Genomic DNA, 15,494 nt, shown 5'->3' on the forward strand with positions numbered 1-15,494 from the left:
GGATCATGTTATGCGGATCTGCACCTGGAATGTCTGCACTCTTCATAGAGAAGGTGCAGTATACGCGCTGGCGGATGTATTAGAGAAGTACAAGGCAGATATTACCTCCTTACAGGAAGTACGATGGACTGGAAATGGTGTCACTACAACACCGAACGGTGACGAACTATACTATAGCTGCCATAACACGAGGCATGAATTTGGCTGTGGATTTCTGGTTAGTCGGAGACTGAAGCACCTTGTGTCCAGCTTTACTCTGGTGGAATGAGAAGCTAGCCACAATCCGCAACATAAAACACTCACAAACCCACATGGCTGTCACCCAATCAAAACACGAGGAACCAAATAGATCACTTGTGATAGATGGAAGGCATTCATTCAGCGTGTTAGAAGTACGATCGATCCGCGATCGAGCGAATATAGATCCGGATCATTACTTTGTTGCAGTAAAGGTTCGCAGCCGTTTGAACACGGCGAGGATAGTACGATCTGACACTGCAAGGAAGCTGGACATTGAGAAGCTGCAAACACGACAGATGGCAGCTGCATACTCCACTCGACTGACCCAACTGCTTGATGAAAGCACTCCTTGTTCCGATGATATAATGGCGCAATGGCAAACTATTCCACGCCATGGAAAATGTCGCGAAATTCATAATTGGGTACCGGAAGCCTCCTCAAAGAAACCGATGGTACGACCAAAAGTGTCGAGATGCTACTGAAGTCTAAAATGCGGCATATAGAGCAACCATGCAGTCAGTAGCAACACGCCAGATGAAGGAGAGGTATCGGGAGAAAAGGAGAGAGAATAAACGCCTTTCCGCAGAAAGAAAAATGAAATGGAAAGACGTAAGTGTGAGCGAATTGAGATGTACAGGAGTCAGAATGAAGTCCGGGAATTCTACCAAAGAATTAAACATCAAACCGATGGCTTGGGTGCAGGCACATCCTCTTGCAGAGACAAATAACGAAATCTGGTAACTGACACATATAACATGCTAAGGATTGGAAAGAACATTTAACCTAGCTGCTAGTGTCCGACGTTGGCGGCGAAGATTGCATCGCAGAACCAATCCCTGATTATGGTATAGAATGTTTACCTCCTAGTCAGAATGAGGTCCAAGTAGCAATGACGCGACTATAGAACAACAAGGCAGCAGGAGGCGACGGATTACCCGCTGAACTATTTAAGACCGGAGGCGACACGCTGATAAAGCATATGCATCAGCTTATCTACACAATCTGGCTAGAAAAATGCATACCCGATGATTGGAACCTCAGCATACTATGTCCCGAATACAAGAAAGAAGACAAGGCGGAATGTGTAAACTACAGAGGAATAAGTCTCCTCCCCATGGATACTCTCGAGCGTACTGAGTGAAAGATTAAAACCTAAAGTTAATGAGATTATTGTGCCCTATGAATGCGGCTTTAGACCTGGTAAATCCACCAGATATTCACACTTCGCCAAATCCTGGAAAAGACCCGAGAAGGACAAATCAACACCTACCATCTCTTTGTTGACTACAAAGCCGCCTTCGACACTCCTTCACGTTCAAAGGTATTTCAAGCCATGTCTGAATTTGGTATCCCTGCAAAATTAATAAGACTCTGCAGGATGACACTTGCTGATACGCGTTCCTCAGTAAGATCAGGAAATAATATCTCCGAACCGTTCAATACCAAACGAGGTTTAAGATAAGGAGACAGCCTATCGTGTGATCTCTTTAATATCCTGCTGGAGATTATTATACGAGATGCAGATGTGAATAGATATGGCACACTAATCACAAGAGAACACATGCTACTCGCCTATGCCGACGACATCGATATGCAGCCTTTGGTTTCAACTCCCAAAAAGCATTGCACAACCGAGCAGATAAAGAAAATGAAGAAAGTTGGGAACCACAACTTTGAGATAGTCAGTAACTTTATCTCCCTCGGCACCGCCAAAATGAATGACACCGGTTTTGAAATAAAGCAAAAAATAATATTGGCAAACAGATGCTACTTTGGACTAAGTAAGCAGTTTAGAAACAAGGCCACCTCTCGACAGACGAAGATTACACTATACAAGACACTGATACTACCCATGTTGTTATACGGTTCTGAGGCATGGGTACTTGTGAAAGCAGATGAGGCAGTGCTTGGAGTATTCGAAAGATTGTTCGTAAAATATATGGACCAGTTTAGAGAATATATGGGACGTACGAACCAATAGCTGTATGATTACGATAGCATCGTTACACGCATCAAATTACAACGGCTGCGTTGGCTAGGTCATGTTCTCAGAATGGACGAAGAAGTTCCAGCAAAGAAGTTTCTTTTGAAGGCAAATACGGTGGTACATGCAAACTGGGAAGACCAAAAGCCCGAAAAAAGATCAAGTGGTAGTCGACACCTCGAAACTTGGTGTCAGAGATTTTAGAATGAGCGCAGAAGATCGAGGCGGTTGCAACGTTATTCTACGTTCGGCTAGTGGAACAAATGTTCTGTCATAGTCAATTAACATAATAAAATTTGAAAAATTAAGTTTACACCTTTCTACTACGAAGTACAGCGAATTATTAACAATGTATTATTGATTTTTTGTATATTGTAATATTTAAAATTTTTTCTAATATTGCTTTTCATTTTACATTTCAGATTACACGTCCTTCATTGTGTTCTTCATGCCTTAGTATTTGTTGGTTTATTCTGGCTGTTATGGTCTTTATTGAAATTCATCACACTCTCATAGTTCTATCTCCTATTGACTGTATTAAATAGTAGAATGTAATTTAATAAATCTAGTTTATAGTTGTTTTGTTATTACCTTAGGGGATTTTTTTTTATTTTGCAAATATTAGAAAACTGTTTCACTGCACAACAATACTCCAAATGCAATCTAATATATTGAATTTTGTTTTTTATTGAAATAAATTATATTATACTAATTGTTATGACATTATTGACTTATTTATAAGAAATGTTAAAGGTTGAATTAGTACATGTCTAATTTTAGGTAAGTTAAAGATGTCTGTGGAGGTTTTGGTTTGTGGTTATAACTATAAAAGCAGTGCGAATTGTAAGTGCTATAATGGGGCTACGAGGGACCTCACAGGTATAATGATCTCAACAGTGTTATTGCTCCTTATTGTAAACGAAACTTGTTTAGTTTCACCACTTATTTGGGGGAAATAGAGATGCTCGTCTCTGCAAAGTTAGCTTGTCTAATAAAGTCTTGCCAAACTTAACTTAATTTGTTAATCAAAATAGCAAGGAACTTTGCTTAAACAACAGTCAGCTGAAAACGGGAACTTAGCTTGCTGTTTTAGCAAACATCTGAATGTGTTTCTTTTGGCAAACATTTCGATCTACTATTTCGACTAGAAGGCCACCGTAGCGCAGAGGCTAGGTTAGGTATATCCGCCTATAACGCTAAACGCCTGGGCTCGAATTCTGGCGAGAACATCAGAAACATTTTCAGCTGTGGTTTTCCCCTACATACAAAATCTGCAAAAATATTGGAGATAATTACTGCAGAACCGACAAACAACATTTGCTACTGCAGCAAACCATCTCTAAGGTTGTTTAAGACGAAAAAATTCGAAACATTGACGACTTTCGATTTGATATTCCAATATGAACCCGAAACAAGAGAATAATCGACCATACGGGTCTTTGTGGTCGAGCCAGATCCAGCTAAAGTTGTTCGTCGAAGAAGCACTTCGAAGCAAATTGTCGAAATTTATTTAGCACTCCTGTATCTCAAAATAATGGTCTGAAAATGTTGTTTTATTTTGCACTTACTGGACAGGGCCCGCTCCGCTGCGCCTTCTTTATCTCTCTAATATCTTTTTAGGGTGGGGACACTTCGCCCTGAATGTGGATATCGAATTCGTGCTACTGTAGCTTATGACCGGATATGACGCTGAACGCCTGCTATCGAATCCTTGCAATATCTTCGGACAAAATATAAAGAGGTTGTTATCCCCTCTTAATGCTGGCGACATTGAGAGGTGTCATGTCATGCATGGTAATGAAAAAAATTTTCCTCCTGAGGTGTCGCACTGCGGCACTTTCAGACCATGATCGGTAAATAAGTTGTGTTTGACGATGGGGTGGACCTCAGAGTCTTATTCCGGAAAATTAATATACATTTCCCGAAAATCAATAAATGTTCACCCCAAATAGCTTTTATACAATAGGCAGGTATTTTGGGTTGGAGTGGTTCCCCCAACACATGGCTCCATATTGTCGTGATTGGTCTATATATCCATTTTGCCGGTTTTGGGGCAACCCCCGCGGCACCCGTCCCCAACAATAGAAACCATTTTTTTTTTGGTGACTGTTAGATTGCAAAAAATTTCGAATGAATCACACTACCAATCTCCGAGATCTGGTATTTTCGAAATTAGAGTAATAATATGTGCCTTTAGAGGAAACATTTCGACGTTACTTTGAGCCCAATATTGTCAATGTCGGTAAGTATGAACCGTTTTGAGTGTGTTTTGGGGCTGGGGCGGCCACCGGCACTTTGCCCCGAAAATAGATATCGAATTCGTTTTTTACTCCCAAATACCGTTGATTACAGCTCCATATTGCTATAGTCGGAAATAAAGTTCAGTTAAGGGGCTGATTTAGGGCGTACCCCCAAACACTTGGCTCCAAAATTGGATATCAATTGGTCGGCTAATATGCCCATTTGGGGGTGGGGCGACCTTCCATTACTTGGACCTAATTTTTATACCGTATTTGTAATCGGAGGAGGGGGGAGGATCCGCCCTCTTCCAATATCAATAAATTATAAAGTCTATTCTTTCTTCCCGATTATATATACTATTGGGATAAGGGGGAGGGTCCGCCCCCTTCCGATATCAAAAAAATATGTAGCCTATGTTTCCTTCCAGACCAACCTACACAATCTGTGAAAATTTCAAAGTAATCCGTTCTGCCGCTTTTGAGTCTATACGGAGGAAATAAACAAACCGACAAACAAACACAAATTCAATTTTATACATAAGATTATTGTCCGAACGGCATCACATTTTTTGCTATAGCAACAGCATTACTGTTGTTAAAGCAGCAAAAATACAAACAGTACTTGCTTTATTCAGCAGACTATTTTCTATTAGAGAGCGAAGTTGCTCCAAAAGCTTACCACCGTATCCAGCATACTGAATGGCTTGCATGAGAATTCCCTTGCTCGTTAGCACCAGCTTTTGTCTTTTCCATACCTCCCTCCGGAAAAAACCTTAAAAAAGGCACCGGTTGAACATTCCTAGAAAAAATTCCGGTCTGTTTTCAGCAATCTGCTTCATAACCTGGGCCGGTGAGCCATCGGGCCCGGGGACTTTTCTGCCCTAAAGGCTGGGGGCTGCAATCCTTAGCTCCGCTTTTGTAAACGGGCTTATGTTGTCAGTGGGCTCTCCCTAACATTTCGTCTTATCTACAGTCGTGTCGGGAAGAGTGTGTGGACTAAAATTTCCATTGTTCTTCCACCCATCACCGCAGTTGGGCTCTATGTGCCGAATTTTTCCATCTTAATTTTGTATTTGAGACCACAAGTATTTCGGTATTTTACATCTCCTAACTCCTACCACTTTGCTTGCTTGTTTCTGTCTATAACGACAGCGAGAAACTTTTTTGCCTCTTTGTATAGAGCGTGCTTTGTCTCAACCGTGGTTCTGCGGCGAGCTCTCGTATATCTGTTGCTTAGTCTAATGCTGTTGCTTTGTTGATCAGCTATAGCGTTATTCCACCAGTGGAGTGCGGTTCCCCTCGCCCTTTTGAGTTTTGGCATGGATTTCTTGCATCCACTCTCTTTGATCAATTTCCGCTAGTAGTTTCGAGATGTTGAGCTTGTTCGCGTTCCACTTTCATGTATTTTGCCTCATTCCCTCGTTAGCCGTATTTCTTTCAGTATTAAAGGAACATTTAATATACTGGTGGTAGCTTGCTGTGTAAGTTTCAAGTATAACCCACTGTGTTATCTTTCCGATGATTTCCTGAGTAAATCAGTTCTTGCGACCATGTCTATAACTCGTCTTCTGTTTGAGTTCGTCGCTGGCATGTCCCATGCTACCTCTCAAGTGTTTAAGTCGCCAGCTACTATGAAATGCCCGTCTAATCTTCGCATTGTGTCCTCGATTTCATCAAGTTTGTCCTCGAAGAGGTCGGAACCCTCACTAGAGGTGATATAGCAGCTAAACAACATGAAGTGATCTCGCTTCATCCTGGTGTATTCGTTTCCATGTCCGCTGCTTACTGGTGAGATGCCATTGCTGTATGGTATCCAGAAAGTAGATGCATTCGTGGAATCTTCAAGCCAAGGCCCTTGATTCCTTCTTCCTTATTGTTCGCTTACAGCTATGATTTCAGCACGCAGTTCTGCGACTATTTGCAATAGGAGATCATGTGCGACCTTCCTCCTGACTTATATCTTAGCCATTATTTAACAGCAAGAATCTCCGTTTGATAAACACTGTCGGGTTCAGAGCACACACCAAAGCCCGCCTAATCGTCTTGTTTGGATCAATCCGTATAGAAGTCTACGTAATTTCTATTGCCAGGGATATCGTAGTTCCAATCTGATCTATCCGGAATAGTTGTACAGTACTTTTGGTCAAAAATCCTCTCAGGCAACGTGTAATCCACACTGCCTGGAATATCGGGCATTGTATTAAGAATAACATAGTGTCCGCACCCGTTACATGACCAAAGAGAAAGTTCCCTTAGGCTCACAGCAGTGGTCGCAGCAATTTGTCTAGCCACAATATCCAGAGGCATTAGGTGCGGCTGTGATGTCCAAACAAACAATCCTTTGAAACCGGTTAGGTATTGAACAAAAGGTAAAATTTTGAAGCGCCGTTCACCAGACAGCAACACCATACAGCATTATAGGTCTGACAACTCTTAAGCCCAGGCGCATATAATGCGACTGCCAACACCCTCGACTGACCGAAACCAGCATGAGTACCAATTCGATCCCACGTTGTTTGGACGTAATTGCCCCCTTGGGGACGTGATCTCCCCCTTGGGGACACACAGATCCTTCCAATCTATGTGTCACGGCACCCGCGTGATAACATGCAACACCAGACCGAGCATCGAAATCCCCTTCCTGCGATTTTAGGTCAAAACCACAGCCATCACGTTGCTCCCAACTGGGGCCTTACCATAGTAAGGCTGGAACTGTAGTTCCAGGGGCTCTAGACTCCCGTGGTACGAGATTCAGGACTCTGATCCGACAACTACTTCCAGTTGAACTCCAAACTGTTCCGGACTGGTCACCTAGTGGTGTAGCAGCTTGTCACTCAGAAACCATTAGAAATCAGGTGGCAAAACCCAATATGACCCAACACAATACTGAGCTAAAACAAGAATTCCATCGAAACTTTCACACAGCGCGGTATACATTCTGCTATTAGCAAGGACTAACAGCGACACCGTGTGGAAAACATTTAAATCATCAGAACTTCTTTTCTCAGACCCACTCGACAAGCTCCAAAGTTTAACAAAGATTGTTAATTAACAATTCCAGAACGAATGAAGAACATTATACAAATGAAGAACAATATATATATATATATATATATATATATATATATATATATATATATATATATATATATATATATATATATATCATGTACCATCCATCATACTGTCTACCCTTCTACACCGACTGCTAACCAGCACTATATTTTATACATCATTAAAACAGCACTGTCGTACCCAGAAGATCAATTGTTAAGGAAAATCCCAAAACAGCACAATACATGTCTAGCATTAACATTCCACTTCAAATCGAGGTGGAGAACTATAATATACTTTTCACCTAATGGTCCCACGTAAGGGGCCCAAGGACGCAGATGCCACTGTGGTAACTTGAATCTGATGCTGAAAATAACTACTTCTACCTTACACGGTTTGCCACCTAGACCACTTTCGGTGGCTCACTTAGAGCTTCCTGAAGTATGTCTCTAAGAGTGCTGGGAAAATTTCCCCTTACCGCAATAGCCAGGTCATCAGCATACGCGACCACTTTTACACGTTTCTATTACATAGACAATAATATATTGTTAACGGCCATATTCCATAGTAGAGGAGACAGTATACCTCCTTGAGGTGTTCTTCTGCTGACCCATCTTTTCAGATTTACAGTTCCTGATCTGATATAGTTAATTCTATGAGCTATCTGGACATCTATTTTAAATATGATGTACATAGGTCCACGATTCATTGCATCTCCTGAAGCTGATTTTATTTCTTGAAGGCAAATGTGTTTTTATACCCACCACCTAAGAATGGGGGTATATTCATTTTGTCATTCCTTTTGCAACACATCGAAATATCCACTTGCGACCCTATAAAGTATATATATTCTTGATCAGCGTAAAAATCTAAGACGATCTAGCCATGTCCGTCTGTTTGTTGAAATCACGCTACAGTCTTTAAAAAGAGATATTGAGCTGAAATTTTGCACAGATTCTTATTTTGTCCATAAGCAGGATAAGTTCGAAGATGGGCTATATCGGACTATATCTTGATATAGCACCTATATAGACCGATCGGCCGATTTAAGGTCTTAGGCCCATAAAAGCCACATTTATTATCAGATGTAGCTGAAATTTGGGACAGTGAGTTGTATAAGGCTATAATTGCTATAAAGACCGATCTCTCGATTTAAGGTTTTTGGGTCATAAGAGGCGCGTTTATAATCTGATTTCGACGTTAATTGGGACAGTGAGTTGTGTTAGGCTCTTCGACATTTTTCCGCATCTTGACCCAAATCGGTCCAGATTTGGACATAGCTGCCATATAGACCGAACTCTCGATTTAACGTGTTGGCCCACATTCGGCCCGGCCGAACTTAACGCCTTTTTACTTGTTTATGTGATATCGTAGATATTTCGAATGGTGAGTTTAACTAACATTTTCTTCAACAAAGTTCATTTTTTGATATGGTCAATTTACCGATTTGACTATTTTAGCTCGTTTAGAGCTCATTTGTTTGAGACCAAAGAAATAAGCACCGTCACAAATACAAGTGGAAAACGATTCACACTTAAATATGGCTTACGACATACATAATCTATCGTCAACATAAGATTCGTCTAAAGTTTAGTTTTTTTCGCTAAAATTTTTTTTAATTAAGCTAAAGGCGCTTTTGACTTGATTAGCTTTTTACTTGTCTCTTAATTTTTATTAGTTTTATTACCTTAAAAATGGGTTTTATTAAGAAAATTTTTATATGAAATTATTCAAAATATTTAAACTAGGAAATCAGATAACATTTAAACTCCAATTAGTTGCTATTAACTGTGGTTTATTTCAAGTGTATTAATGACTTTATTAGTAACGAATTTCATATTCATACTGCTAGTTATTTTAAACTAATGGTGTATACATCTTCATTGTGTTCGAATGAAATTTCTCTCCAATTTCTAACACAAACATTCGTCAACAGTACAGATAATTGAAAGCTGGTAATGACAATTAATTAAACAGACGATGTCAATGCCGGTCATTTGTCTGATAACTTAAATTCAAGTAAAGTTCATATTTGCTGGCATTCATATTTTGTAAATTAGCTTATAAAAGGGAAGTTTTTGATATTAACTTGACATTTGCAGGTGAACCACAAGACGTATTTATTTGTGTTTAAGATGAATTCAATAATCAATTTGACCTAAGATTGTGCGTGTTTTATTCTGTGGTGCTTAAAGTAAAAATCTTATAAGTTAAGAAGGTATTTTCAAATTTGTATTCAAATTGAACTCTTTGAAATATCTCTTACAACAACTAAGGCAGATGGATTTAAACATTAAGAACTTCTACCGCAACAAAGTGATTTTAATAACGGGAGGCACTGGATTCTTAGGAAAAGGTATATCCTACACTAATATATACAACACTATAAAAAAGGATTTCAGATTGGCGAAGTACAACTTTAGGGAATGTCATTCTTAAAACAAACTTCTTAATACAATTGATGATAGATGAAGTAATTTTTATTTCCTTTTACAGTTCTTATTGAAAAAATCCTGCGTTGCATTGAAGTGAAATTGATTTACATATTAGCTAGATCAAAGAACGACAAGAATGTCATACAACGTTGCTATGAAATATTTGAAGATCCAGTAAGAATAACATCGAATAACTTGTATAAAAATCTTATGATAACACAATTTCAGTTATTCAACAAAGTTCTTCAAAGAAGAAAGAATCCTTGGCAATATATCAAAGCCATTAGAGGTGATTGTACAGTGCCTCAATGGGGTTTATCGATAATCGATCGCAATGAATTACTCGTAAATGTCAATGTAATTATACACTGTGCAGCCACAAAGTGTCTGGATGAAAAGTTGGGCAGAGCCACACAAATAAACGTGGGAGCAACCATATCTCTGCTTCAAATGGCAGAGGAAATGAAACATTTAAAAGTGAGTAAGGAAACATTAAAATATAAATAAACCCCGTAGGGCAATGTTTTACTCTTTATACATCAAATATATTGTTACAATTAAGATAATATTTTTATGTATAATTACAATACTTTTTTAGGCCTTTGTCCACATCTCTTCAGCTTTTGCTAATCATAGGGCAAAAAATTCTGAAGAACGTTTTTATACCGAGTACTTAGGCACAACCAGCGAAGAATTGTTGCAGCTCAAGCAAGACTTGGGATTTGAGAAATTTGATGCTTTACACAAACAACTATTGGGAAAATTCCCCAACACCTATTGTTACACCAAGGCAATGGCAGAAGAAGCAGTGCTGAAAAACGGCAGTGGAGTGTTACCAATTTGTGTTATTCGATCTGGAATAGGTATATAGGGAGAATAAAAAGGGGTTTTTTTTTTTTTTGATAATAAGACGATGATAAATTGAATCGGATATAAGGTATTTAAGTACGGTATTCCCAATGTTATGATGGACAAAGAAAATTTGTGGATAATGATTAAAAATTTAGAAATCTTTTACGGCATTTATGCCGTTGAAATGTGCAGTAATTTTCTTGAGGATTGATACAATAAAGCGGAGTACTTGTTTTTCCAAGCTTGTTGCTTCAATCACTTTAGTAACATCCAAATGGAAGTATGTCAAATCCAAAGATATGTCGCCGTGTTTGATTTCAAATGATATCATTCTGTATAAATTTATTGAAGAATTCTTGTATTATATTCATTTAAAAGGTTTGTAAATTGTACATATCTGTTTTTCAAAAGTTTTAGGTTCCAGTGAAGAACCTTCATCAAGTTGGGCCAATAACTCTAATGGCCTCATGGATTTTGTATACGGATGCGCCAATGGTGTCTTGAGAGTTGTAAATACCAGACCCGATCGGAATACCTGTTTTGTGCCTGTGGACTATTGTGCCAACATTATTTTGGCTAGTGCTTGGTACACCAACAAAATATCTAAACAAAAGTAAGTAATACATATGATATACATCAAACAATAATAACACAACTTCGGATTTATACAGCATACCCAAGGAACCACCAATTTATACTCTGGTGCCCGATCATGCAAATGAATTGAGTTGGGAGACTTTTAGGAAATTCTTTTTGGAACATTGTTACAAAATGCCTTTGCCAAATATTACTTGGGCTCCTTTTTTAATTTTAGCTGAAACTAGATTGGGTTACATGATTCTCGTATGCATGTATCACATTATTCCAGGACTTATAAGCGATTTTATTTTTATGCTAAGCGGAAAGTCACCTAGGTAAGGATCATAAAATAATAATATTATAATGTAATTATTGTTTGTTTCTTTTGAATAATAGAATGAGCTCGTATTATTTGGATTTATGGAATCAATTTGAAAATTTCCGTTATATTTTGGATTTTGATTTTACATTTAACACTGCAAACTCCAAAACTCTATGGAGAGATATGACATACGAAGATCGCAAAATCTTTCATTTCGATATGGGCTCATTGAATTGGAGTGGATACCTCAAAAAACTTCTCGTTGATTGTAAGGATCTGCAAATTACGAAGGATAAAAATAATAACGGGACAGATGATAAAAGAAAATTAAAAACGTATGAGTTGTATTTGAAACAAATTTAATTGATCAAATATTCAACCATTATTTTTTTTTTTTTGCCCCTTTACAGATTTGTTATTTTGAACTACATTCTTCATGGCCTTGCCTTTGTTGCATTTATATGTGTGTCTCGGTTTATAACGAATTAAAGTGTTTTTAATACAAAATTCCGCTGTGCCTTCTACAATACGCAGAATAAGAATTTACTTGTAGGTCTCATGGGTGTGTCTTGAATTAAAATATGTTCCACATTGTTGGCATACACAACTTGCTTAAGCTACTGAATTACTTTCAAGTTAAACAAGTAAAAAGGCGTTAAGTTTGGCTGGGCGGAACCTTAGATACCCACCACCTCTGGTATATATGTAAACCCCATTTCGTCACAATTCGGTGAAAAGTGGATAACTTAAGCACCCAAATTCGGCACGGACATTGAGTAGTCTAACATATATGTCACTATTCAATTTTGTAGAACAAAATATTGGCAGTTATATCCAATTATAAACCGATCTGAACCATATTAAGGTCGGATATCATGAGACTCAGAAAAACTCACTGTTTCAAATTTTAGCGAAATCGGGTAATAAATAAAATTTGATGGGCTTCAGTCCCCTTATCGGGAGATCGGTCTATATGGCAGCTATATCTAAATATCGTCCGATCAGAACCATATTTAGGTCGGATGTTGGGAGGTCTCAACCTACTCACTGTTTCAAGTTTCAACGAAATCGGGTAATAAACAAAGCTTTTATTGGCTTCAGACCCCTTAGCGGCAGTTCGGTCTATACGGCAACTATATCTAAACATAGTCCGATCTGAACCATATTTGGATCGGGTGTTAGGAGGCTAAAAATAACGCACTGTTTCAAATTTTAGCGAAATCGAATAAAAAAGTAAGGCTTTTATGGTCTTCAGAACCTTTATCGACAGATCGGTCTATATGACAGCTATATCTAAATATAGTCCGATCTGTACCATATTTGGGTCCGATGTAGGGAGGCTTAAAATAACCCACTGCTTCAAATTTTAGCGAAAGCGGTTAAAAAATAAAGCATTTATGGGCTTCAGAACCTTTATCGATAGATCGGTCTATATGGCAGCTATATCTAAATACGGACCGATCTAATCTATCTTTAGGTCAGATGTCAGGAGGATTTTAAGCCTCTAACCCCTGTTTCAAATTTCAGTAAAATCGGGTAATAAATAAAGCTTTTATGTACTTCAGACCCTTTATCGGGAAATCGGTCTATATGGTAGCTATATCTAAATATAGTCCGATCGGAACCATATTTGGGTCTGTTACCCTAAACTATTTACCGTTTCAAATTTCAGCAAAATCGGATTAAAAAATAAAGTTTTTATGGGCATTAGACCTATTATCGGAAAATCGATCTATAAAGCAGCTATATCCAAATATGGTCCGGTTTGTTGGCCTGTTCAAGAACTTAACCAGCGTGCATCAAAAAGACGTATCTGTGCCAAATTGCAGTTCAATATCTCAATTTTTGAAGGCTCTAGAGTGATTACAACAGACGGACGTAGGACAGACACACTGACATCGTTAAATCGTCTCAGAATTTTATGACGATCCGAAATATATATGCTTTATAGGGTCGGAAATTGATATTTCTATGTGTTGCAAACGGAATGACTAAATGAATATAGGGGGTATATTCATTTAGTCATTCCGTTCATTCCTACGGTGGTGGGTATAAAAAAATCAAATTTTATAAACAAAAGAAATATTTTAAAATTCGTCATTTTGTTACTCAACTTACGATTTGTAGCATTAACAATTTGAACTCCAATAGAATTATTGTCCACCCTTTGGGTACTGCCAAATAAACACAAAGGATTTTGTGTAGTAGTATCCAAAAAAATAGCATCTAATGAAGTTCCAAAGTTAGTGGGCGGTGACAATGTTGCTGATACGGAAATGGATTCAAAAGTTTCTGATACAATTGAACTTTGTACCAAAGACTTTGTTGGTAAACTTAAAACATATGCACACAAAAACACAATTTTTAACAATAACATTTTTGTAAACAGGTTTTTATTAGAAATCTTTCTATAATTTTTTTTCCCACAAATAGCTCTATTGAAATTTCTGTTATTTATTTTATTTATTGCTTTTCTTTTTAAACATTTTCTTTTTTAATTTTGATAATTTTCTAAAATTTTCCCGCTAAAATTCCTTTTCTCGTATTTGAAATATTCACTTAGCGGCGTCAATGTCCAACATTAAAGTGAAACATTCGTTGCACATAAGATTTCAATTGGAACTGAATGCTGCAAGCGTGCATTAAAACTCTTTTATATGAAGTTCTTCATTCGAGTCCTCTCCCTCATCTTCGTTCTCGTCTGCCATTTTATCTTCCTAACTTCTTTTTATTTGGGAATATCGTGCAAAAAAGCAAAAACTATACAGCTTGCATAGTGGCTGCAACGATTACTACACGACAGGATGTTTTCAATGAACACGATGGGGAGTGTATAGGTGTGTGTGTGTGTGCGTGTGTAGAAAGGCCAAATGTACCCGAGAAGACAAGAGTGCAGGCAGCCAATCCAAATGTGTCGGCTGCAGCAGCAGTGGCAGCACTGAGCCAGAACTCATTCATGAAATAAAGTGTCGAGGATAAGAACAAAACAAAACCACTAAACTTTACACTTGCCTCACTGACTGGCACTCGATTTCAATTTCAAGTTGAGAAATTAAAACCCCAAAAGGATGCAGGTTACATCAAGGGGAGATTATCGAAGAACCCAAAAGGAATAATAAATGCCAAGGCATATTGTTGAGAAAAAAATTAAAAAAAGTTTAATTCCCAACCTTCGAAACTCAGCATCGTTGATTCTGCTAAATTTTACCCACTAGCTGGGTTTATATATGGATTACTTTGAAAATAAATGTTTGAGGTCTCTGGGGATTCAATAAATCATATCGAAGGATCATTTTATAAAAAGCACCTAGGACGTAAGGTCACGAATGGTCTTGGGGTGGTGGAATGAGAGGTCACACAACTTGGATTCAAGAGGGTGACCATCATAAATAATTTATAACGGATAGTGAATGAGGAGGGACTTGAACCCTTCCTCTACGCAGGCGATGTTATGATACTTCTAAGGGTAAGGAATCTGAATCAGCTATGTAGAAAATCCGCACGGGTCTTGGAGATGGCATAAAACTCGGCGAAATCTTGAAGCCTAAATGTTAACCCAGAGAAGACCGAAATCTGCCTGTTCGCGAGATACATGAATTTGGGCGAATTTGACGCGCCACTATTCACTATCAAAGCGATTCTGATATACAGGGTGGCTGATGAATATTGCTACAATGATGAATATTGCTACATTTTTTTTTCGGTGTATGGAATACATTTTTCTTTTATTCATGTTAAATTAAATTATTAAATTAATTATTAAATTATTATTAATTAAATTAATTAAT

General features: G+C 38.1%; 2 protein-coding genes across 2 annotated transcripts in view; one reads left to right on the top strand and one right to left on the bottom strand.

The window, feature by feature from the left end:
- Positions 1-2,945, top strand: part of LOC106083125 (fatty acyl-CoA reductase wat) — a 41,096-nt gene extending 38,151 nt beyond the window's left edge. The window contains exon 8 of the mRNA XM_013245978.2: positions 2,647-2,945. Within this exon, the coding sequence (XP_013101432.1) occupies positions 2,647-2,740 (94 nt within the window). The 3' untranslated portion in view covers positions 2,741-2,945. The remainder of the gene's footprint in view (positions 1-2,646) is intronic.
- LOC131994658 (suppressor of lurcher protein 1) overlaps positions 1-14,414 on the bottom strand; it is a 394,762-nt gene extending 380,348 nt beyond the window's left edge. Inside the window, exons 1-2 of the mRNA XM_059361439.1 lie at positions 14,356-14,414; positions 13,825-14,039 (exon numbers count right to left, since the gene is read on the bottom strand). Coding sequence (XP_059217422.1) covers positions 13,825-14,039; positions 14,356-14,414 — 274 coding nt within the window. The remainder of the gene's footprint in view (positions 1-13,824; positions 14,040-14,355) is intronic.
- Positions 14,415-15,494: the final 1,080 nt, after the last annotated feature.

Source organism: Stomoxys calcitrans, chromosome 2 (assembly GCF_963082655.1).
Source record: "Stomoxys calcitrans chromosome 2, idStoCalc2.1, whole genome shotgun sequence".
Classification (NCBI taxonomy): domain Eukaryota; kingdom Metazoa; phylum Arthropoda; class Insecta; order Diptera; family Muscidae; genus Stomoxys; species Stomoxys calcitrans.